Consider the following 25634-nt stretch of genomic DNA (forward strand, 5'->3'; position numbering starts at 1 on the left):
ATAACTATTAATAGTGAAAATAAGTTAGAAACTCAATTACATACATAAAACTGGGCACAAAATTAGATCTGGTGTTATTTACTTTAAAACTTAGGGCCAGCCTTTCTCTTTTATGAAAATGCAGTCTATGCTCACGTATCTTAATAGTAATTAGTCAAAAATGAAAAAAATGGATTTTAAGGAGGCAGATGGCAGAACAAGAGGGGAATTAAAAATATCCCAGCTTGCTTTATAACACAGTCTGCATTGTGTATGGAGCCATGTATGGCAGATGCAAGTTGCTAGCCACACAAACAACTGGCTAGACTGCTGTAAACTGTCATGGAGCAGCTGTTATGTGATTTAAATACCTGTGCTGCTACCTATATATGGAGACTAGGTTGTAACAGAATGGCACTTCGCCAGGAAATGGAAAGACAGACATCAGCATTTCGGAAACACCATGCCCACACTGCCGTCTTACACGGCAAGAAACCCATGAATATTTTATTGTATAAAAATGTGTGATACACCTTTTGCATTTCTTACTTTTATGTTTTCATCCTCTTTAAAAGCAAAGAGAGAAGATGAGGTGGTAGTAGCCCAGCGTAGAGCCTGTGCCTACCGTCAGGTATTTTTGACTTTCAGATGTTAAAAGGCAGAGGAGTTTTTTGTTCTTGTACGAGTTGTTGGAAGGAAGGTTTCGCTCAGTGAGTGAACGAGTGAGAACCGCCATTTTTTAGCGAGTAATTGCAGACCGCCATTGTGTGTATTTTCTATGTGCATCGAACAGAAATATAGTAGAGTTTTATTAACAGAATATTTGTGAGAGTTATTATTATTTCAAGTAGTAATGCAATACGAAGAACGGAAGCCCACCTGTGTACTTCGGAAAATTTACGAAGATCCGAATATAACAACATGGCCACAGTGAAGGAGACGGCGATCGGACATAATATTAATAATTGGTACGCATAAAATACTATGAAGACGATTTATTTATATAAATATAAACTAAAATGATTCCTTTCCCATTACAGGCAATGCCTAGCTTATTGTGCTTGTCCTTCATGCCAAAGAATAAATCTCTTTAATTCACCCATTTTAAAAAAGCCACACATTCCAACATTTTATTATCATTCATTCCCTATCCTATTATATTATCATTTTATTATATTATAAATGTCACCAAGAATGGATTCACTGATTAACCAATGTGTTATGAATACTCAAGAGTACTTAGAAGGTGATAAGATTGTTTAGCTTTTTGAAAAGTTCTGTTTTTTTTTGTCTTTTTTTTTTGGGGGGGGGGGGGGGGCGTTTCCTTTGATCCCACATTTCTCATTTTGACCACATTCTGTGCTACCTTCTATCCCACACACATGTCCACCTCTGCATCCATGCCCTCCACATCAACTCATAAAGCCATACTCTTGCTTTTCTTTCGGTGGTCACAATCTTCCTTTGTTCTATTGCTCCGTCCCAAGCATTTTCTGCACTCATTAGGCACCATCTGCAACTCTTTCTGCTTGTGTCAGAGAGTGCGAACAGGTTATACATTCCTTATCAGTCTCAACCTGCCTATCCCTACCAGTTATCACCCATTCTTCCTTATACCCCTTCAGTCTCAGACCTCCCCCTCCCCCCCCCCCCCCCAAAAAAAAAACAAAAACAAAAAACCTTTCTCCATCCATCCAGTACACCATGGTCAACCTATTACCACTGTTTGGTGGCCCTGTCACTTCAATGTATTTAGCTGGGACCAAACATTTTTTACCAATTTTCTGGAGAACTAGTGTGGCAACAAAACTATTTGTTGACTTTTGCTTCAGAATAGACTGTACTATATGTGAGTGCAGGCTTTTTTGGTGAATTTCATATATGACTTCTTCATGGGTTGTCAGCCGAGTAGCATCATTGTCTCGCTACGAGACAATGGTGCTACTCAGCTGACAGCCCGTGAAGACTTCATATAAGACTGTACTATGTTACTTCATTACTCAAGTAACCACTTAATCACTAATTAGGTTCCAATGACATATTTATTAGAAAAAAACTTTGAAAAATCTCTCTTTAGGTGAATAAAATATATGTCATTCACTTGTTCACACACTAGGATTACCTGAGTGTTGCAACTACATCCTGATCTTCAACTGCTACTTGCTTTAATGGTCCCCTGACCTGCAGTTCTGGGTGACTTTCCCAAAATCTACCCTTTTCCTAGACCTCTCCATTTCTTTTCCTTCACCCTCCTTCCTTGCCATTTGACCCTTCTGCCTGAAGAAGCAACCACTGGCTCCGAAAGCTTGCCAATTACAACAGCCTTTTATGTGTGTGTTCTGCCACTGCTTGGTGAGAGATTTTTTATCTACCCAATTAAATAATTTTGTCAACAGCTCTAATAAGAATATATATGCACCAACATGTAGGCAAGGGATTAGTGTGGTATTCACATCTTTCTGATGCGCAAGCAGTAAATGCTTCATTGTGAACTATGGCAACATTACTACCAAATGCATACAAACAGGGCTTTTCTTGGCAAACACTGGTGAACAGCCAACATTCTAGACTGTATGGTCTTTGAATAGAAGCTTTTTGATTGCCCCTTATATTTTTGCATTGCATGGAACTGACCTTTCTAATCTTAAGGAACTATTTGCTTACCTGGCACACCTCTTATTTGACCAGTGCTGTTTTTTCACATCTTTTTAGACAATTATTAGCCAAGTTACTTCAAGTTAAACACTACTTGTAGTGATGCAGAGGCTTTACTTATGCTGCAGTCATCCAGGCAGCAAAAGAAATGGTCGTTCCATATCAGTATGAATTTATTCAAGACAATATGTAGCATGTTCCTTTCTACAAGGATGCCCTGTGCAATTGTTACTTGTCCTCTGCCCATCCATATGATTGCAGTCTAGGAGCTAGATTGTAAGGTTTGTTTTTTGTTACACAGGACTCCGTACAGCACTCGCCATCTATTCCTTGCAGTAATTACCTAATAGTTGATTTTTAGTCTGTGGTTCCATCATCTGATGTTAATAATCCCAAATATTTGTATTTGATAAGTCTCAGTGAATGGATTCAATAAACACCATCAGGTAGGCTGGACATATGGTAATCAAAGTTGAATTGTATGAATTAATCCTGCTGATATGTAAGTCGACATTCTGTCAGACTTCCGTCAAATGTTCAAGTTCTACATCTATGCTCTCCAGATCAAAGTGAGATGGGAGGTAAATGGTGCTTTTTACTGTATTATGTATTAATGTTTCATCCCATTCTATCCCCAGACAGAACCTCTTGATTCACAACAAGATGTATAACTTTTTTTTTAAAGTTAGGACATTTCCAGAGGATGAGGTTTCTTCCCTTCATTATTGTTTCGCAGAATGCTATGAAGTGCACGTGCAGACCGATCCTCTTGTTACCCTAGTACAATCAGTAAACAGCCTGAAGGCTGAAGGGCACACACAATATTTTTTACTCTATCCAGCATGTATATGCAGACAAGGAAAAAAAATTCCTGGATTTCCCCCAGATTTCCCGGTTAAAAATATAGAAATACTCTTTCTCCCAGGTAAAAACAAACATTTCCCATGTTGAGTGACTGTATATTTTTCCTCAGAACTGTGAAACTTATCAATCCTTTGAGTGGTTATGGTTTTATACATGGATGTAGAATTTCCTGGCACTTTAGGAAATGAAACTCAGGGGGAAAAACACATTTTAGAAAGATCTTTGATGTGCAGTGACATGTATGCTGCATATTTTGGAATTACAGAAGTATAAACTCAAATTCCACCATACACCCCATGTTACTTTCCAAGATTGTGATGCACTGTTGTAAGCCAGTCATAACATAAAAGCTATCACTGAGGTTAATACATTTGGAAAATCTCTAAAGTCATATTTACAACATCACTGTTTTTACTCCATTGAAGAATATTTAAATTTATGAAATGTGTTATATAAATACTTACGTGTAAAGTGTATTATTGTAAGCTTATAAATAAAACAGAAAGAAACTTCCACATGGGAAAAATATATTAAAAACAAAGATTCCAAGACTTACCAAGCGGGAAAGCGCCGGCAGACAGGCACATGAACAAAACACACAAACACACACACAGAATTACGAGCTTTCGCAACTGGCAGTTGCTTCGTCAGGAAAGAGGGAAGGAGAGGGAAAAATGAAAGGATGTGGGTTTTAAGGGAGAGGGTAAGGAGTCATTCCAATCCCGGGAGCGGAAAGACTTCCCTTAGGGGAAAAAAAGGACAGGTGTACACTCGCACACACACACACACACACACACACACATATCCATCCACACATACACAGACACAAGCAGACATATTTAAAGGCAAAGAGTTAAGGGCAGAGATGTCAGTCGAGGCGGAAGTACAGAGGCAAAGAAGTTGTTGAAAGACAGGTGAGGTATGAGCAGCGGCAACTTGAAATTAGCGGAGGTTGAGGCCTGGCGGATATCGAGAAGAGAGGATATACTGAAGGGCGAGTTCCCATCTCCGGAGTTCGGATAGGTTGGTGTTGGTGGGAAGTATCCAGATAACTCGGACGGTGTAACACTGTGCCAAGATGTGCTGGCCGTGCATCAAGGCATGTTTAGCCACAGGGTGATCCTCATTACCAACAAACACTGTCTGCCTGTGTCCATTCATGCGAATGGACAGTTTGTTGCTGGTCATTCCCACATAGAAAGCATCACAGTGCAGGCAGGTCAGTTGGTAAATCACGTGGGTGCTTTCACATGTGGCTCTCCCTTTGATCGTGTACACCTTCCGGGTTACAGGACTGGAGTAGGTGGTGGTGGGAGGGTGCATAGGACAGGTTTTACACCGGGGGCGGTTGCAAGGGTAGGAGCCAGAGGGTAGGGGAGGTGGTTTGGGGATTTCATAGGGATGAACCAAGAGGTTACGAAGGTTAGGTGGACGGCGGAAAGACACTCTTGGTGGAGTGGGGAGGATTTCATGAAGGATGGATCTCATTTCGGGGCAGGATTTAAGGAAGTCGTATCCCTGCTGGAGAGCCACATTCAAGGTCTGTTCCAGTCCCGGGAAGTATTCTGTTACAAGTGGGGCACTTTTGGGGTTCTTCTGTGAGAGGTTCTGGGTTTGAGGGGATGAGGAAGTGGCTCTGGTTATCTGCTTCTGTACCAGGTTGGGAGGGTAGTTGCGGGATGTGAAAGCTGTTTTCAGGTTGTTGGTGTAATGGTCGAGGGATTCAGGACTGGAGCAGATTCGTTTGCCACGAAGGCCTAGGCTGTAGGGAAGGGACCGTTTGATATGGAATGGGTGGCAGCTGTCATAATGGAGGTACTGTTGCTTGTTGGTGGGTTTGATGTGGATGGATGTGTGCAGCTGGCCATTGGACAGATGGAGGTCAACATCTAGGAAAGTGGCATGGGATTTGGAGTAGGACCAGGTGAATCTGATGGAACCAAAGGAGTTGAGGTTGGAGAGGAAATTCTGGAGTTGTTCTTCACTGTGAGTCCAGATCATGAAGATGTCATCAATAAATCTGTACCAAACTTTGGGTTGGCAGGCTTGGGTAACCAAGAAGGCTTCCTCTAAGCGACCCATAAATAGGTTGGCATACGAGGGGGCCATCCTGGTACCCATGGCTGTTTCCTTTAATTGTTGGTATGTCTGGCCTTCAAAAGTGAAGAAGTTGTGGGTCAGGATGAAGCTGGCTAAGGTGACGAGGAAAGAGGTTTTAGGTAGGGTGGCAGGTGATCGGCGTGAAAGGAAGTGCTCCATTGCAGCGAGGCCCTGGACGTGCGGGATATTTGTGTATAGGGAAGTGGCATCAATGGTTACCAGGATGGTTTCTGGGGGTAACAGACTAGGTACGGATTCCAGGCGTTCGAGAAAGTGGTTGGTGTCTTTGATGAAGGATGGGAGGCTGCATGTAATGGGTTGAAGGTGTTGATCTACGTAGGCAGAGATACGTTCTGTGGGGGCTTGGTAACCAGCTACAATGGGGCGGCCAGGATGTTTGGGTTTGTGAATTTTAGGAAGTAGGTAGAAGGTAGGAGTGCGAGGTGACGGTGGGGTGAGGAGTTTGATGGAGTCAGGTGAAAGGTTTTGTAGGGGGCCTAAGGTTCTGAGGATTCCTTGAAGCTCCGCCTGGACATCAGGAATGGGATTACTTCTGACTCCATCAAACTCCTCACCCCACCATCACCTCGCACTCCTACCTTCTACCTACTTCCTAAAATTCACCCAAACATCCTGGCCGCCCCATTGTAGCTGGTTACCAAGCCCCCACAGAACGTATCTCTGCCTACGTAGATCAACACCTTCAACCCATTACATGCAGCCTCCCATCCTTCATCAAAGACACCAACCACTTTCTCGAACGCCTGGAATCCGTACCCAGTCTGTTACCCCCAGAAACCATCCTGGTAACCATTGATGCCACTTCCCTATACACAAATATCCCGCACGTCCAGGGCCTCGCTGCAATGGAGCACTTCCTTTCACGCCGATCACCTGCCACCCTACCTAAAACCTCTTTCCTCGTCACCTTAGCCAGCTTCATCCTGACCCACAACTTCTTCACTTTTGAAGGCCAGACATACCAACAATTAAAGGAAACAGCCATGGGTACCAGGATGGCCCCCTCGTATGCCAACCTATTTATGGGTCGCTTAGAGGAAGCCTTCTTGGTTACCCAAGCCTGCCAACCCAAAGTTTGGTACAGATTTATTGATGACATCTTCATGATCTGGACTCACAGTGAAGAACAACTCCAGAATTTCCTCTCCAACCTCAACTCCTTTGGTTCCATCAGATTCACCTGGTCCTACTCCAAATCCCATGCCACTTTCCTAGATGTTGACCTCCATCTGTCCAATGGCCAGCTGCACACATCCGTCCACATCAAACCCACCAACAAGCAACAGTACCTCCATTATGACAGCTGCCACCCATTCCATATCAAACGGTCCCTTCCCTACAGCCTAGGCCTTCGTGGCAAACGAATCTGCTCCAGTCCTGAATCCCTCGACCATTACACCAACAACCTGAAAACAGCTTTCACATCCCGCAACTACCCTCCCAACCTGGTACAGAAGCAGATAACCAGAGCCACTTCCTCATCTCCTCAAACCCAGAACCTCTCACAGAAGAACCCCAAAAGTGCCCCACTTGTAACAGAATACTTCCCGGGACTGGAACAGACCTTGAATGTGGCTCTCCAGCAGGGATACGACTTCCTTAAATCCTGCCCCGAAATGAGATCCATCCTTCATGAAATCCTCCCCACTCCACCAAGAGTGTCTTTCCGCCGTCCACCTAACCTTCGTAACCTCTTGGTTCATCCCTATGAAATCCCCAAACCACCTCCCCTACCCTCTGGCTCCTACCCTTGCAACCGCCCCCGGTGTAAAACCTGTCCTATGCACCCTCCCACCACCACCTACTCCAGTCCTGTAACCCGGAAGGTGTACACAATCAAAGGGAGAGCCACATGTGAAAGCACCCACGTGATTTACCAACTGACCTGCCTGCACTGTGATGCTTTCTATGTGGGAATGACCAGCAACAAACTGTCCATTCGCATGAATGGACACAGGCAGACAGTGTTTGTTGGTAATGAGGATCACCCTGTGGCTAAACATGCCTTGATGCACGGCCAGCACATCTTGGCACAGTGTTACACCGTCCGAGTTATCTGGATACTTCCCACCAACACCAACCTATCCGAACTCCGGAGATGGGAACTCGCCCTTCAGTATATCCTCTCTTCTCGATATCCGCCAGGCCTCAACCTCCGCTAATTTCAAGTTGCCGCTGCTCATACCTCACCTGTCTTTCAACAACTTCTTTGCCTCTGTACTTCCGCCTCGACTGACATCTCTGCCCTTAACTCTTTGCCTTTAAATATGTCTGCTTGTGTCTGTGTATGTGCGGATGGATATGTGTGTGTGTGTGTGTGTGCGAGTGTACACCTGTCCTTTTTTTCCCCTAAAGGAAGTCTTTCCGCTCCCGGGATTGGAATGACTCCTTACCCTCTCCCTTAAAACCCACATCCTTTCATTTTTCCCTCTCCTTCCCTCTTTCCTGACGAAGCAACTGCCAGTTGCGAAAGCTCGTAATTCTGTGTGTGTGTTTGTGTGTTTTGTTCATGTGCCTGTCTGCCGGCGCTTTCCCGCTTGGTAAGTCTTGGAATCTTTGTTTTTAATATATTATTGTAAGCTTAAATATATATGCCTTTAAAATTACTTTCAGCCTGTATATTTATAAGTTGACTTGTCCAATGTCTTATGCATAAGCTGCTATGGAGACAACAGGACCAATAAAATACAATCTACAATCTACAATAACTCATGTCATGTGATCTCACCAGCAGATGACAGCAGATATTCGGAGCATAGGACATGTGATGTAATCAGCCAATAGAAACATCACTATTAAGTAGTGTGAACACACAAACAGGACAAGTTAATGATTTAAATTAATATACATAGTGTTGCTACAAGAAAAGCAATGCCTTCACAAATAATATTAGTCTCTATGGTTAATAAGCTGCAAGAGAAGATAAGCTTTCACATAAAATGTTGGTCTTTTGGCGTGTGTTACACTTTAGGGTATATCACACAAATGTGCCAGTAAAATTTTTAATAATGACATAAATGTCTGATTTTCTGGGCTCAAAATTCTTCTAAATGGCTTGTCATCAAAGAGTTGATTCTTAAATGAGAGTCTATCACTCTGTGATTTAAGAAATTCATTGTACATTCTCACACATAGTTCAACTTCTGTAAAAGGAAATTTACTTTGAATGTAACACTTTTCAAACCACCATTCACAATATTGTCCCATGACCTGTTAGAAATAGGTTTGTTTTAGCAGTTGCCAGAGATCACCTGATAACAGGTGAAACCACGCCTGCACAGCTACGATGACGTAGAAAGCCCGTATGTTCGTACGTGTAAGACATCAAATGATCTTACACTATGTCATAAAAGAAACAAGATGTCAAAGGATACTCCAAGAGCATCAAAATTTTGTAAACTATACCAAATTGTGCACATTTAAAGTGCATACTTAAAGTGCACATTTATATGTCCAGATTCACAATGAAGTAGGCCTTGACCTAGTATTAAAATTATCAGTGTGGTTTTCAGAATGAAAATTTCTTTGAGTAGCATTACTGCATTATCTCATGTTTGGTTCTTTATTATGGCATAATGCCATTCATGCTAGAAGATGAAAACATGCACTTGAAATGCAGCAAACAGTTGAAACTAGCCAATAGTGTGGAATTAAATACTTTGTTTCAGATACATTGACTGCCTCAGCAGAAAAGATGAATAAAAGCAAAATTTCTTTAGAAAACTGACAAAAATAACTTCATTGTTCTGCAGGGCGATTAATGCTTGACCATCAGACATGTGGAAATAAAATAAAAATCTGAAACTAATAACATATTTTAGCCTTCTGTAACTATGTGAATGTATTTTAATTCACATTATAGCTCCCGGCCACTGAAACCTGTTTTGTTTCCATTTGACGTGAGAGCAGTAAATGAAGAGGAAACAGCAAAATTACTAAATGTAAACACGGATCAATGGTCCCTACTATAACTCAGACTGCTCTTTGCATCAGCCCTGATGTAAGGTATTTCTGAACTGGGGAAGTACTAGATAGTGCCTGTCCCCCCTCCCTCAAGTGTTTGATACTTGTCAAAATTTTAAAAAAAATCCAGTTTTCAAAAATATGTTCATTTTAGTGCACATCTTCCTGAAGAGTTTGACACACAAATCACATATGTTCGAGGAAATGTAAGACATGTTATTTGGTCTAAGTGTGCCAAAGTGAACACCATGCCTCTTCACACAGCATTCTTCTATCGCACATCACTGCAGTTCACTCTGTGGAATTGAAAAGTGTATATTCTGTAATGGAAGCCATCAAATTATATTCACAACAGTGGAAATTAAAATGTCCTCTCATGCCTCTCCTGCTCCCAATAGACCAATTTGACATCCTGCGCTCCTTTTTTTTTCTTTTTTTAAAAAAACCATCACATTAACACTGGACAGACAGCAATTGGCATTCATTCATTTGGATTTACTTCACTCAGCTTGTATGGCCTCATCCCATTTTGTTTGCAATAAAGTTTATTTCTAGATGCAATGAGGATTCCCCTGACAGGGACATCACATACACAATGCACGCCTTCAAAAATGAACATATGATTCATTCATAAATCAACTTAGAATGTGTTCAAAAACCAACAGGGATGCATTTCAAAATCACATGCATAACTGATAGGTCAACATGCACTGAATGCTAGGCACTTTGTGAAACAAGGTTTTTTTCCCTCAATAATATGAATTTGGAGCCCCCTTCCCCCCTCAAAATTGCCACCCACTTTAGATTTTAGATATCTCGATTTGCCCCCCCCCCCCCCCCCCCCTTTCCAGATCCAAGTATGCTGAACATGCGTGAATATGGCAGCTTGGGTGTGCCAGTAAAAATTTTCCCAGTAGCATCCAGCTGCTTGCTGCATATTCAGCCAAAAGCCACATTTCTGTAGCCAGAAGTGAGAGAAGGTACCACTCATATGCGACTCAACTATGCATATCTATGAGCCCACTCGTAACTGATAAAAAGAATCTGATGTAAACAGTTGTGACGTCATGCTCATCGGAGGCAATTTGTTGTTATGAAGTACTTTCTAAAGTCTTTCACACATTTTTCTGTTGGCAGATGCTTGTATGAGGACTGTTTTTTGTTATTTTATGTTGCACATTTCCTTTGCAATTGAAGTCTTATTTTCATTTTTTTTTCTCTTGTTCATGTTTTATTGCTGTAGTATTATTCTGCAAAAGGGGGTATAGTAAAATCCTTTGTTAGAGTATCGGTTCTTACCAGTCAAAGTTACAAAAATTTAACTGAAATCATAAACAATGAAAAATCCTTGGAATTCTAAAAAAATTCCCAGGTTTTCCCAGTTTTCTGCCAGATGAGAAAATTGCCGTGTTTTTCCTGGATCTCTCAGTTGTCCCAGGTCATATACACCCTGTCTATCTCAGAATGCTAAAGCAAAATGTACAGTTTTCTCCAAGCAATGGAGGTGTTCCCTTTAACCTATGATTCTCCATCAGTACATGATAAAAACTGCACCACATAATTGCTCACCACTTCTTGTTTATTAGACTCTGAAAATTCTAAGCATTAATAGATTAACAGTTACAGCAAATTTTATAGGAATTAAAGTATGGATACTTTGTCTGCATTGACAGGCCTAAATGTGAATAAAAGAAGACTGTGACTTGCTCACTTGGAGCAACTGATTTTCTAGTAGATTATAATGATTAAGGCAAATGTGATTCCTTGTTGTTGAATACCAAAGTTTTCTCATATTTGTATGGTAGTGTTTTCACATGCATCACAAGAATACAGAGTGTTTTATTTACAATGGAAATCAGCTTATTATTAATCCAAACAATAACTTTTATTCTGCAAAGAATGTAAGCTACTTAGTATTTTTCTTTTTTAAAAGGGAGATGGATTAATCTAAACCACAATTCCACAATTTGAAAGGAATTACACTACCAATACTTAAAATGTTTTACGCATTGAACAACAAAGCAGTTCCATAGATATTAAAAAAAAAAAAAAAGAAAGCTGAATACTCACATTTAAAGAAGGATCACTGATTCCAATTGCTGAATTTATTTCACTAAGAAATATAAAGTTATCTGGACTGATTTTTTTTGTTAATGTGTCATCTTCTAAAGTGAAATATAATAGACAAGCGTCTTTTGTACCACCATCAGCACCGCATGTTGTACCATCCAGGATATTTTCCAGTGTTTCGTTGTATGCATCATATGCTGTGGCAGCCGGCTGTAAGTTTGGAGATGTTAAGTAACTTATGAGTTGAAATAAATTAGAACATTAACTGACGCATTATTTGTAACTGTAATATTGTATAAAACAAATTCAAGTGAATGTAAATTTATCCACCGTGGAATAAATTTGTCCACTCATGACATAAGCAACTGTACATCTATTTATATTGCTAAATTGCTAAAATGATCACTCACTCCCAGTTGCAGGTTGCCTATCTAATGGCTTACAGGGGCAACAAAAACTTGATTTTCATTATTACATATCATTACTGAATGATTTAAAAACTTGAAATGTTTCATAATTTACTCATTAACATATATATAATCTTATGGCAGGGACTTAACTAAATAAAACAGATTGAGGCAGTGTAATTCATGGCAAGCAAATTACATGAAATGTATTCATTCAGTATTTGAGAAAGAGAGCACTTAGTAGCTTCAAGAAAGCTTTATGTAGTAGCTTCCAGAAAGCTTTACACATAATTTCAAACCTTTTTGAAACTTTTTCTTCCTGACACACCCAATAAAATAATGAAAGTAAAAGAGTTTATGGCCTACTTCATTTTTGTTGTTTGTGCAGTACAACTCCTGCATCTGGCACTACATTTCAGTTTATTACTTCTTTTCTATTAACTCTGTTCACAACACATTTTGCAGACAGTATCTGCACGTGCAATTAATGTACCACTGAATGTACCTGTGAAATTATATCACTGTATGGCACATAGTTCAGTTTTGGTTTTGACTTTTTCGTTAGTCTGTGGGTGAATAATCCAGATCTAATAAAAACAACAAATTAGGGTTTTGTGTCTACAACTGTAAAGGTTTTACACACTTAATGTAAAATATTTAACACATTTGCATTTGTAAAGTAATCAGACATTTGAAGCTCTTTTATATGCAGAAGTTTGATACTTTAAGGAATCAAGGGAGAGGGGTGGGGGGTTACTAGTTCTATTGTAAAGGTGAAGAAAATGTACATAATGTATCTCTTTGCTACTACCAACATAAATGAATGATAGTGTCTCTATTACGAATCTTTATATGTTGAAATACACTAACATTGTGATAACTGTCAGTTTTATGATGATAAATGGGACTGAAATGAAATTACAGTATAATTACCTCATATTAGGTATATCAGCATCTGTGTCTATGTACAAACATACTCCACAATCCACTGTGCAGTGCATGGTGGAGGGTACTCTGTACCACTACTAGTCACCTCCTTTCCTGTTCCACTTGAAAACAGAACAAGGAAAAAACACTATTTATATATTTCCACGCAAGCCCTAATCCCTCTAATCTCATCTTCCTTGTCCTTAAATGAAATATACATTTCTAGCAGTAGAACTGTTTTGCAGTCAGCCTTCAACACCATTTCTCTAAATTTTCTCAACAGTGCTCCTTGAGAAAAATGTCGACTTCCTTCCAGTGAGCCCCATTTGGGTCCGTAGAGTATCTCCGTAATACCAGCATTGTTTAAATGCACGGATAATAAATCTAGCAGCCTGACTCTGAATTGCTTTGATGTCTTCATTTAATCTGACCTGGTGCAGATCCCAAACACTTGAACATTACTCAACAATGGGGCACAATAGTGTCCTACATGTGATCTCCTTTACAGATGAACCACACTTTCCTGAAATTCTCCCAGTAAAGTGAAGTGGACACGCTCATTCAATTTCGTATTACTTTGCAGCATTATGCTTAGATATTTAATCAATGTGACTATTTCAGGCAGCACACTACTAATGCTATACTCATACTGTATGGCTTTATTTTTTCTACTCATATGCATTAACTTACATTTTTCTACATTTAGACTAGCTCCTATTTATCTGACTCTGAGCATTAAGTAGGTTGTGAAGTTCCTACATCCATCAGTCAGAGACTCCAAATGTCCTGGTATGGATTTAAAGAGGGCCAGGATATCATCCTCAGGAATTACCCATCATCCATTTTGTGTATATGTCCCTAAAGTATCAACAGTGGTTGCTTGATAAGTGCAACTAGTGCATTCTTGACCAATCATGTCTAAAACATATTCAATCTCAGGTGAATCATTAGCTCAGGAAAGCAGCAGTAGTCGCCATTTTTTGAAGAATACTGTGAAATCACTCACCACATGTGGTGCTGCATTGTCCAATTGAAATATGATGTACGGAATTGACTGAAGCAAAGTCTGTACTTTTTTATGTGGTGACAGTTTCAATATCTTACTATGTAGAAGTTGAGGTATCCTGCAACATTTGATAGCAGTTCAAGCCTATTATTTATTTTATATTTGTGCCCCTTAACAATGCAATCTGTGAGATTGGGTTCACCACATGGCAATATTTAACACATATATGTGACTTGACTCCCAACATTACATTTTGCTGCTCAGCATGCTACAAATGTCATTCATGTGCCTGTTGCACTTTGAGGCATTTATGGTCCTTGGATAATAGAAGCTCTGATAGTGGTATACAAGCCAGCAATGCAGCTCATAGCAGGTGGGGCCAATTTCTAACCCAACAGACTTACACACATTGTGTAGTATTGTCTTGCTGAGTCAACATTGTGGTTGAAACTGTATAATGATTTATCATTATGTGGAAAAAACATCAGCATTCCATGCTGTGGACACTTTGCATGCTAACTGTCCACAGAGTCAGGAATACTGAGCTCAGTTCTGTATCATGATTTATCAGTTTTCTCAACTGAATCTGTCAGAAGCTACAATGACACTTGCAGTCATACTACCACTTTCTTTGATCTCTCTTTACTGCTTGAACTTCACATAATAATGTTATTATTGACTGGATAGCCACAGGTGTACTGTTGTTTCACAGCATCCATCAGAAACAATATCTTTGTGATCAGACATGTCACCATCATCAGGTGCAGCGATGAACTGACTTCCTGGGGGTGCATGGCTGATTTATAGCCCCTCACCCTATGGACCGATCCATACATGGTCTGTCATTGGCCAGTGAGGTGACTGCATCAGCATCTGCAGCCAGTGACACCTGGTGTGTGTGTGTGTGTGTGTGTGTGTGTGTGTGTGTGTGTGTGTGTGTGTGTGTGTGTGTGTGGAGGGGAGGGGGGGGGGGGGGTTGCACGCAATAGTGTGGTGAAAGCTGAAAAGTGGAAGGAATATATAGAAGGCCAGTACAAGGAAAACAGATTTATGACAATATCATAGAATGGGATGAGGGAGTAAATAAAGATAAGATGGGAGATATATTAGTGTTAGAAAACAAAGACTTAAGCCTGCATGTTAATATCTTTAAAGCCAGTTATCACAAATTGAGAAATTTCCTCTACCTGGTTGTCATTGTTGACAATGAAGAAAATTATCAACAATTTGTGATTCAACTCCTACAGCACGAAAAGGCACAGCTCAAGAGGCTGCATGCTATATGCAGCTCACATCAGTGTAATTCCTTATGAAGTACAGTATCAGATACATTGGTTGGCACAACATGAAGCCTCTTCAAAGTCCAAGTTTACTGGGCCCTACTACAGTAGACAATATACTGTGACAAAGCAAGGCACTCTAGTGTGTGCTCACTGTTTAGAACACATCAGGGTAAGAACCACCTAACTGACAGAGTGGCGGGGGTGACAAAGAAGCATAGCATGTGGTGCTTGAATTCTCAGACTACATTATTTCAGTATTTGGGAATGAGAGAACTTAGAGACTTGCAACAAACTTGACATATAATTTCAAACCTTTACAAATTCATTTCTCACTAACAACCCCTATAAAATGATGAAAATGTTTATTGCTTACTGCTTTTCCCTTGTTCATACAGTAAATATAGTGCATGAGGCATGATGCTAATAATTTGTTACCTCTTTACTACTAACTGTATTCATGAGATATTTCACAGACAGTAAGCTCATACACCATTGAACATAAGTGCAAAGTTATATGACTGTACAACACGTAGTTCAAAAGATATGACATCATAAACATTAAGCTATGGCCAGACACTGCATGATATGGGCATGTCAGACACTGCATAATATTGGTGTGGACACAGAGCTACAGGTAAGTACCTGAGCAATGCTGGGTTGGTCCACTAGAAGTCAATAAAATGATCTCTGAAGCATTTGGTAATGGCATGCAACATTACATAAAACCTAAGAATACTCAACTAATGCACAAACAGTGGAGACAAAGTCTGAGTTCAGAAGGCACACCAACCTACAATCCAGAAGAAACAGAGGAAAATGAAAATTACCCACACTAAACAACATCATTTAGTAACATGGGTTAAATGCCATTACATCCAGTAGGGCTCACAATGCAGTTTGCAGAATTAAAAAAGCCTGATGCTGTGTTAGCTAGTCAGAGATTGCAGATGAAATGATCTCAACTGACACTAATTTTGTACCTCATTGCAGGGAGGAGGCAACAGAAAGAAAACACCTAACCTCAAATCTCATACTGTATATCAGCCTGTATAATGAACAACATAACCTGCCAGATAAAATGTGAATTTACTATCTTTTATCTTACTGCTCAGGAAACAAATGCAAATTTTAAAGGCAATGATTCTCCAATTTCTGCAGAAAATATGCTGTTAAAAACATTTTTAAAACTGGAGTCTCATCAAATGCATAGAAATACACAGAAATAGCAACTATTTTGAAACAGAGAGAACATTCACGAATAACAATATATTACTTACACCATCCTTGGCATCTCCAAGATTTTAGAGGCTTTGTGGGAAGAGATTACACAGATATAAAAACTGATTGTCTCAATTTTGCTTTTGTCAGGGGCCAAGCTATGACCTATTAACTGCTCAGATGAATGAAAGTCATCAACACATTAGAAGCACTTTTGGATACCAACATAAGCAGTCCCATTGTTGCATAAAATAAAATGTTCATGTTTTTCTCACATCAAATATCAATGAGTCCAAGTTGTTTTAGAAGGCATATGGCTCTTCACCCATCTTTTGGTGCAGTACATGTGTACTGACACTGATTGTAAAACCCACTGATGAGATTTGGTGCTGCATATACTTTAATTGCAATCCACTGCCACTGACCATATAAAGGGACAAACTGCAAGACACCAGCACTTTGCCAGAAGATGGATGGAGGTTTTACGTCTTCCAAAATGTCACAGACTCACTGTGCATCGGTTCAGGAAGAAATTTGAGATTTTATTGCACACATCACAAAAAACATTTTTGCCATCATTTTCATCCATGTCACTTGTTTTTACGCAGTATGACTGTGGAGACACTTACCACAGGAATAAAGGCTGATTTTTGGTAACAAAAACCAAATACTTATTATCACAAAGAAGAAGATTCCTGTGACTTTGGAGTGTTTCTGCATCCTGGAAGGACATATTGGCTTCAAAATGTTTGCGAGTAACCTGGTATGCTATTGTTCTGCCTTTTAATGTGACACCAACACATTAAACACATTGAGATACAGTGACTGGGATGAGTTTTGATCTTCCCACACACCTTTGCATCATCTTATACCTCACAACAGATCATTTAGTTTGTGAGCATGCCACACTGGTGTGCTGAAGTGCTGCAGACCATCAACTTCTGTTACTATTGTGGTGTACAAGTAAAACAGAATGCTGGTGATGATACTTTACTCAATCCAGAATGTTAACCAAACAGGTACATGAGACTGCAAAGAACACTTTAAGAATACAACTTGTGTCTTCTGCCCGAAGGCAACACACAGGAACCCTTGTAAGTGGGACCACTTTGGATACAACATAGTACCCAAACATGCTTGTGTATGACACAATTACCCAGCAAAGGAAGATAGATAAATATGTGAGATACCAGAGAACAATTTACTCCTCACCCCACCATAAGGTGTACAGTGGAGGGTTTCATGTACCATTATTAGTCATTTCCTTCCCTATTCCACTTACAAATGGAAGGAGGGTAAAGTGACTATCTATATGTTTCCATATGACTCCAAATTTCTAATATCTTGTCTTTGCAGTCCTCTCACAAATAGTATGTTGGTGGCTGTAGAATCATCATGCAGTCAGCCGCAAATGCCTGTTCTCCAAATTTTTGCAAGTGCCTCACAAAAAGAACACTGTCTTCCCTTCCAGGATCCCCATTTGAGTTCACAAAGCATATACATAACTCTCATATATTGATCAAACCTACCAGCATGTCTTGGAAATGCTTTAATCTGACCTGGTGAGGACCTCAAACACTCAAATGGTAGTCAAAAATAAGTCACAAAAGTGTTCCATATGTGGCCTCCTTTGTAGATGAGCTACAGATTTCTAAAACTCTCCCAGTAACCCAAAGTCAACCATTTACCTTCCCTACTATGGTACTTATGTGTTCAGGCTATTTCATATTGATTTGCAGTGTTATGCTTAGATAGTTAATTGAAGATAATGATTACTTGATGTGGCTGGGATGGCAAATCTAAGACAGTTATAGACTATACATTAACAGAAGGAGGAGAAGTAAGAGACACTAAAGCCATACCAAGTGAGCACTTGTATAGTGACCACAGGTTACTAGAAGCTGATCTAAATTATAAGATGAAAAGTTGAATGCTGTACAAAGAATGCCAAAAATTAAGGAGTGGAAGTTGAAAGAAGAATAAAATAGGAAAAGTTTCCAAAATCTAGTAGCTGACAATCAATCATTTGAATTTAAAGATTTTACTAATTTCTCCTATCCATGGTCATCCTGATTATCACAAAGAAAAATCTGTTGTTTCTTTTTAAACAGAACAAATCTAGTGGCCAGCATTGCACTAGGCTGTGCCAGAAAAACTTCTTATAGGAGCAGATACATATGCGTCATCCAGCGAGCGGATGTGATATAAGCAGCAGGAACCCATGGAATACAATGGTTACACCAGGTGCTGGGGGTGATATGGAAAGAAAACACAGTGCCAGATGAATGGGAAAAAAGCTCAGATGCTGTACAATGGTTGTGACAGCAGTTTACAAGTAGGAGGGGGAAGATCAAAATGATTTAAGACACAGAGAGGTCTTCAACAAGGCAGTTTGCTCTCCCCTTTACTCTTCATTACACTTACAGACACAATCATGAAAGAAATCAAGGAAGAAGAAAATGAAGATCTCAATGCTTTTGTTTTCGCTGATGACATCACCATTTGGGGAGAGATGGAAATGTAGGTTCAGAGGAGACTAGATTACTGGAACACAAAATTTAAAAACTTCAAGTTAACTTTGAATAGGAACAAGACAGTGGAAATGGAGATGAACAGAACACCCACACCTTGTAACATCATACTGGAGGGGGAGAAGGTTGAATGTGTGAAAGCTTCAGTTATCTGGGTAGCATCATATCATGTGGTGGAAGTTCCATACTAGAAGTCATAAACAGAATAACAAAAGGATCTAGCTTCTTCCACCAAATATGAAATCTAATATGGGACAAGGAAGTCCCTCAAAGAGCCAAACAGACCATGTATAAAACTTATCTCCTGCCAATAATGATGAATAGTCTAGAGGCCTGTGTCATAAATAAGAGAGAAGAGAGTCAAATACAAGCATGTGAAATTAAGTTCCTTAGGTCAGCTCTACAAAAAACTAGGAGAGACAGAGTGAGGAATGATTATGTAAGGAGATACCTGTAGGTGACATTCACTACAGAGGAGAGGATGAGTGCTGTGAGATAGAAGTGGTTTGGTCATGTGAAGCGAATGCACTCAACTTTAACTCCACACCAGTATTTGGAGATGGAGGTACCAGGAAGAAGACCAACTGGGAAGCCTAGAAATAAATGGACAGACCAGGTTATGGAAGATCTCAAGACGAGAGGAGGGACATGGGATTTAGTGAAGAGGGAAAAGTTATACCAGGACAGAAACCAATCGAGGCATATCGTTCACCAAATTCCTACCTGGCTTGCCGGAAGGAAATCCTGATGATGATCATTTAATTGAAGTGCCTGTGTCAAGCACCACAACACTAATACTGTATTTAAACATCACTGTATTGTTTTTCCTACACATCTGCATCAATATACATTATCCTAGATTTGGAATAAGATGCCTTTCATCACACAAATTAGATATTCTAAGTCATCCTGTATCCTTCTACAGTGACTCAATGATGGTACTTTCCTGTATACTATAGCATCATCAATTAACAGCTGTACATTGTTATTCACCCCATCTGTCAGATTGTTTATATACTCAGAGAGCAAGAGTGGTTCTACCATACTGCTCTGGGGAACTTCTTTCAATACCCTTGTCTCTGATGAACATTTATCATTGAGGACCATGTACTGGGTTCTGTTACTTCAGAAGTCTTTGTGTCTGGTGAATCCTTACCATTGAGGACAATGTACTTTCCTCTATTACTTAAGAAATGTTCAAGCCACTTACAAATCTGCAAATCTATTCTGCATGCTCGGACCTTCGATAACAGTCTGCACTAGGCACAGTGGAATTCTAGGAATATAGAATCTGCCTGTTGCCCTCCATCCATGGTTTGTAGATTGTGGTGTGAGGAAAGGACAAGCTAAGTTTTGCTAGAAGAATGTTTACTAAATCTATGCTGATTTGCGGACAGAAGCTTTTCTGTCTCAAGGAAACTCATTACATTTGAGCTGTGAATATGTTCAAGAATTCAGCAGCAAATTGATGTTGAGGATATTGCTCCTATTTTTGTGGATTCTTTCTTTTAACCTTCTGAAATATATGAGTCACCTGAGCTTTTTTTAATTGCTTGGAACTTTGTGCTGGATGAGAGATATGCAAAAATACAAATTAAGTAAGTGGCCAATGTCATAGATTACTCTCTGTAAAACAAAACTGGGATTCTTCTCAGATATGGTAACATTTTTTTTTTCTTTCTAACTCTTTGAGTGGCTTCTCAACAATAGGGATGCCTATTTCTATGTCCTCCATAAGGGTGTGGGTGTAGTGGTCAAACAATGGTTTGCCTGTATGATTCTCCTGTGTGAATGGTTTTTTGAAACAAAAAATTTAGAACTTCAGCTTTGTTTTGCTGCCTTCTATTGTCCATCAAACAGGTCAATGAGTGACTGGCTAGAAATCTTTGACCCACTTAATGATTCTACATGGGACCAGCAAGATCCTTCACTAAGGTGTGACAGTGGAAGTTGTTGTATGCTTTGTGCATTAGTCTGTAAGAACTATACCTGTCAACATTTCCAAGAGTGCAACATTCTCTGCTTCCTAAACATTTTCCAAACTTTGCTATTAACCAATGGCAGATGTTTTCCATCTTTAGCCCACTTACTCAGCACTTACTTCTCCAGTGCATAATTTATAATGCAAACTTTGTTATTGAACCATTGCAGACCATTCCCATTCTTAGTCTGCCTACTCAGCACATACGTCTCCAGAGTGCAATTTACAATTATTTTATCTATAATTCCTCTATGTCCATCACAGTGAAAGTAAGTGATGTCTATTCATTGCCTAAGTATGTTGTTAACAACTGCTTACCTGCTCTTTCCAGCATAAAAATTGTCCAAGCCATCTTGATGGATTCATTAGCTTTAGTAACCATCACTGCTATGATGACATCATGATTATCATTCCTTGTCTCTATGCTGACACTGTCAGTATTGTCAGGTCTATTTGTTGCTAAAAGGTCTAAAATATTCCATTGCATGTAGACTGTAAAACCAGCTACTCAAGACAGTTTTCAGAAAACGCATTCAGAACTACTTCACAAGATTGTCTGTCTATGCCACCTGCAATAATTCCTTCTGCATACCAGTCTATACTCAATACGGTAAAGTCACCTTCATCTAATACTGCATGATTTGTGTATTTCCACTTTACTTGGAATAGACCATATTTGAATGATTCCTCAGCAGTTAGTGTGGGATCATGAGGTCAATGATTAACTTGAGTTCACTTACACCAGATGCTTGTGACCAGGTAACTTCACAGTTATACTTGATTTCACGTCAACAGAGTGTCAATATTGTTGTTTGCTGCAATGAACACTCGCCCTCCTATAGCATCTACCAGTCTTTCCAACATACATTCCATATTCTGTCTTCAGGCCAAAATTGGCCTACCAGGACCATCCGACCGCCATGCCATTCTCAGTGGAGGATGCGGATAGGAGGTGCGTGGGGTCAGCACACTGCTCTCCCGATCATTATGATGCTATTCTTGACTGACGCTGCTATTATTCAGTCGAGTAGCTCCTCTATTGGCATCACGAGGCTGAGTGCACCCCAACAAATGGCAACAGTGCATGGCGGCCTGGATGGTCACCCATCCAAGTGCTGATCACGCTCAACATCGCTTAACTTTGGTGATATCATGGGTATCAGTGTACCCACTGCAGCAAGGTCATCACCATACATTCCATACATCATTAAATATTTCTTCTTTCAGTTTCAGAAAGCTCTCAGTTCTGAAACTAATTTGAGTGCATCTACTTTCCTGGAAGGTAATATATGAGGAATTATGTTACAAATGCTTTGGCAATCTACTGTTAAAATTTTTACACCCAAGCTGCCTTTACTTTGTACACCTCTGATTTCACTCTCAGTATACTGACTAGCAAATAATCATCAGAGAACTTCAAACTATTGCCTGGCTTTAAAAAAAAAAACACTATGTTCAATCCACAAGTAGCTACTTCCTTTGAGTAGTGCACCAATGACATATTCAGGGAACTCCTACAATTCTCCATAATGCAGGTCCAGGAATCTGAAGCCAAAACCATCACAGAATCAACAGAGCCTCTGGTTGAGATCCTCCAATCAGCTCAAAACAAAAGAACTCTAATCATTTCTGGGTATGATACTGCATATTGTGAGCCTTATTTGCACTCTGCAAGCAAGGCCAGCAGGCTTCACCACTTTCACCAGCTGAGGGTGACCTCAGAGTCCAAGTGACAGTCACCACTGGTGCAGACATGAGTCACAAGATGCAGATGATTGCACACTGCAACCTCAATAGCCACAAGCAAGGCTGCTTCCACATTTTGCACATGTCCGCCAGCAGACATACTGACTGCACATTACGTTTCTTTCACTATTTTCCTAAGTGGCTCCATAATGACCTAACATTGGTGTTCATAATAACTAGTAAATCCTTCCCCTGTGTGCCAGCTTGGATGCTGCTGCAGGAGCAGCCACCTGTCCACTCACAGGGTGACCAGTCAAGACTAGACCAGCAAGTCCTCATATTGACTTTCTGCCTGGAATGACACCAACATGTTACAATCCACCATTCACACTGCTGAGAGAGTGGACCTTCACTTCATGTATGCCATATGTGCCTTGGTGGCAGAGTCTGTAGGTAAAACAACTGACACCAGAGGTATTCCATGCAACATGCCAGATTCTGCATCCTGAGGCAGCTCCCGGCTGGTCACTGACCACACAGCTTTCAGCCATTAGGGAACAGTGACCTGCTCCTCCTGCACCCTCACACAGCATGCACATGCCCATCTGTCATACTATTACTTATTTGAGAATATGCTGTAAAAACACGCAGAAAAAGCTACCTATGTAACTTTTTCATCAATGAGAATAATAAAGTTTGGAAAATATAATGTAACTGAATAGATAAAAATCCACTTATCTGGTGGCAGTAGAAGAAAACATAGACACTGAAGAGCCAAAGAAACTGGTACACATGCTTAATACCATGTAGTGCCCCCACAGGTATACACAAGTACCACAACATGACATGGCATGGACTTGACTGATGTCTGAAGTACTGCTGGAGGGAATTGACACCATGAATCATGTAGGGCTGTCCATAAATCTATAACAGTATGAGGGATGGAGATCTCTTCTGAACAGCTCATTGTAAGGCATCCCAGATATGCCCAATACTGTTCATATCTGGGGAGTTTGGTGGCCAGCGGAAGTGATTAAATGCAGAAGAGTGTTCCTGGAGCCACTCCGTAACAATTCAGGATGTGTGTAGTGTCCCATTGTCCTGCTGGAATTGCTCAAGTCTGTTGGAATGCACAATGGACATGATTGGACACAGGTCATCAGACAGGATACTTACATACGTGTCACCTGTCAGAGTCATATCTAGATGTGCCAGGAGTCTCATATCACTCCAACTGCACACACCTCACACATTATAGTCTCCACAAGCTTGAACAGCTCCCTGCTGACATGCAGGGTCTCTGTATTCATGAGATTGTCTCCATGCCTGTACATGCCCATCTGCTTGATACAATTTGAAACAAGACTCGTCTCACCAGGCAACATGTTTTCAGTCATCAAGGCTACATGAGTGAGCCTTTGGCTCCGAAAGCCCATATCAATGATGTTTTCTTGGGCAGTTCACACGCTGACACTTGTTGATGGCCCAGCATTGAAATCTACAGTAATTTGCAGAAGGTTTACATGTCTTTCATGTTGAACAATTCTCTTCAGTTGTGTTGGTCCTTTTCTTGCAAGATCTTTTCCTGGCCACAGTGATGTCAGAGATTTGATGTTTTACCAGATTCCTGATATTAAAGATACACTCATGAAATGGTCGTATGGGAAAATCCCCACTTCATTGTTGCCTCACACATGATGTGTCCCATTGCTCATGCACCTACTATAACACCAAATTCAAACTCACTGAAATCTTGATAACACGCCATTGTAGCAGCAGTAAGTGATATAACATCTGTGTCAGACACTTGTTTTCTTATATAGGCATTACTGACTGCAGCACCATATTATGCCTGTTCACACTCTGTATTTGAATATGCATGCCTTTACCAGTTTCTTTGGTGCTTCAGTCTATAAAGGTTAAGTACATGTGCTATCTTTTGGAGCCAGTGCATCCTTCTTCTGGCAGAAGGGCTGAAGGGGAAGGAAGAGGAATAAAAAAAAGGACTGGTGAGGTTTAGCAAACGGCGAGAGTTTGCAAAAGTCATCCAGAACCCCAGGCCAGGGGTGACTGAGCAGATGGAATGAGATAGATACTGCCATTTTTTTCCTTACAACAAAGAAGATTGTGTATGAGAACCTCTCTTACCAGTCTATGAACTCCTATAATATCTATATCAAACTCAAAGCTGTCCCAGCGGTACACATAAATGCTAAGTACAACAGTATCCATTTCATATGGCAGGTCAGAGATAAGGCTCACTACCAGCTCTCCTTCAGGAGTGATGTATGGTGACACAAGAACATTAGAAAAAAAGTTCTTTGCATAATAATGAAGCATCTTCCAGTTGCCATGAAAATCTGCAAAGAAAAATATAGGATAATTAATGTAAAACAGGCAAGAGTTAGTGTGTATATAAAATCTGAAACATCACAAACATACACTAGCAAGTTATTAGGTTAAGGTCTATCAGAATCTACAGCATTATATTTATTTTACTGCTCAATATTCATAAGTGATGTTTTTCTTCCAGTCACTATAACATAGAAGTTTACAATGTATTTTAATTCCAAATCTAATGAATCTTTACATTCACCTTTAATGTTCAAAAGCAGTAAAAATCAAGAAAATTACACACAACTGTTGCAGTGTACCAGTATCTAAGAGTATATTTTCTCTTTAGTCACCAGTTTCCTTTGTGATTTTGAAAAAAATATCAATGCAGCAGCAAAGTACTGGATAGTAATTGCATTTCAGAACTAGTCACAGATGAGATCAAAACTTCTAAAGGTACCAATATATCAGTCCATAGCCATCTTACCTGATAGGATATTTTTGTGTCTCTTCATGCTAAATAATTTTAAGCGATGCTATTCCATAAGTTGTCTCTTTCTTTCAGGATCATATATGTGAATCCAGAACATGACACAATAATAATAAGTC

General features: G+C 40.0%; 1 protein-coding gene across 1 annotated transcript in view; it reads right to left on the reverse strand.

Annotated features, from left to right (window-relative positions):
- LOC126267487 (beta-mannosidase-like) overlaps window positions 1-25634 on the reverse strand; it is a 309954-nt gene that overhangs the window by 20264 nt on the left and 264056 nt on the right. Inside the window, exons 12-13 of the mRNA XM_049972771.1 lie at window positions 24840-25051; window positions 11653-11862 (exon numbers count right to left, since the gene is read on the reverse strand). Coding sequence (XP_049828728.1) covers window positions 11653-11862; window positions 24840-25051 — 422 coding nt within the window. The remainder of the gene's footprint in view (window positions 1-11652; window positions 11863-24839; window positions 25052-25634) is intronic.

This window comes from Schistocerca gregaria, chromosome 4, assembly GCF_023897955.1.
Source record: "Schistocerca gregaria isolate iqSchGreg1 chromosome 4, iqSchGreg1.2, whole genome shotgun sequence".
Classification (NCBI taxonomy): domain Eukaryota; kingdom Metazoa; phylum Arthropoda; class Insecta; order Orthoptera; family Acrididae; genus Schistocerca; species Schistocerca gregaria.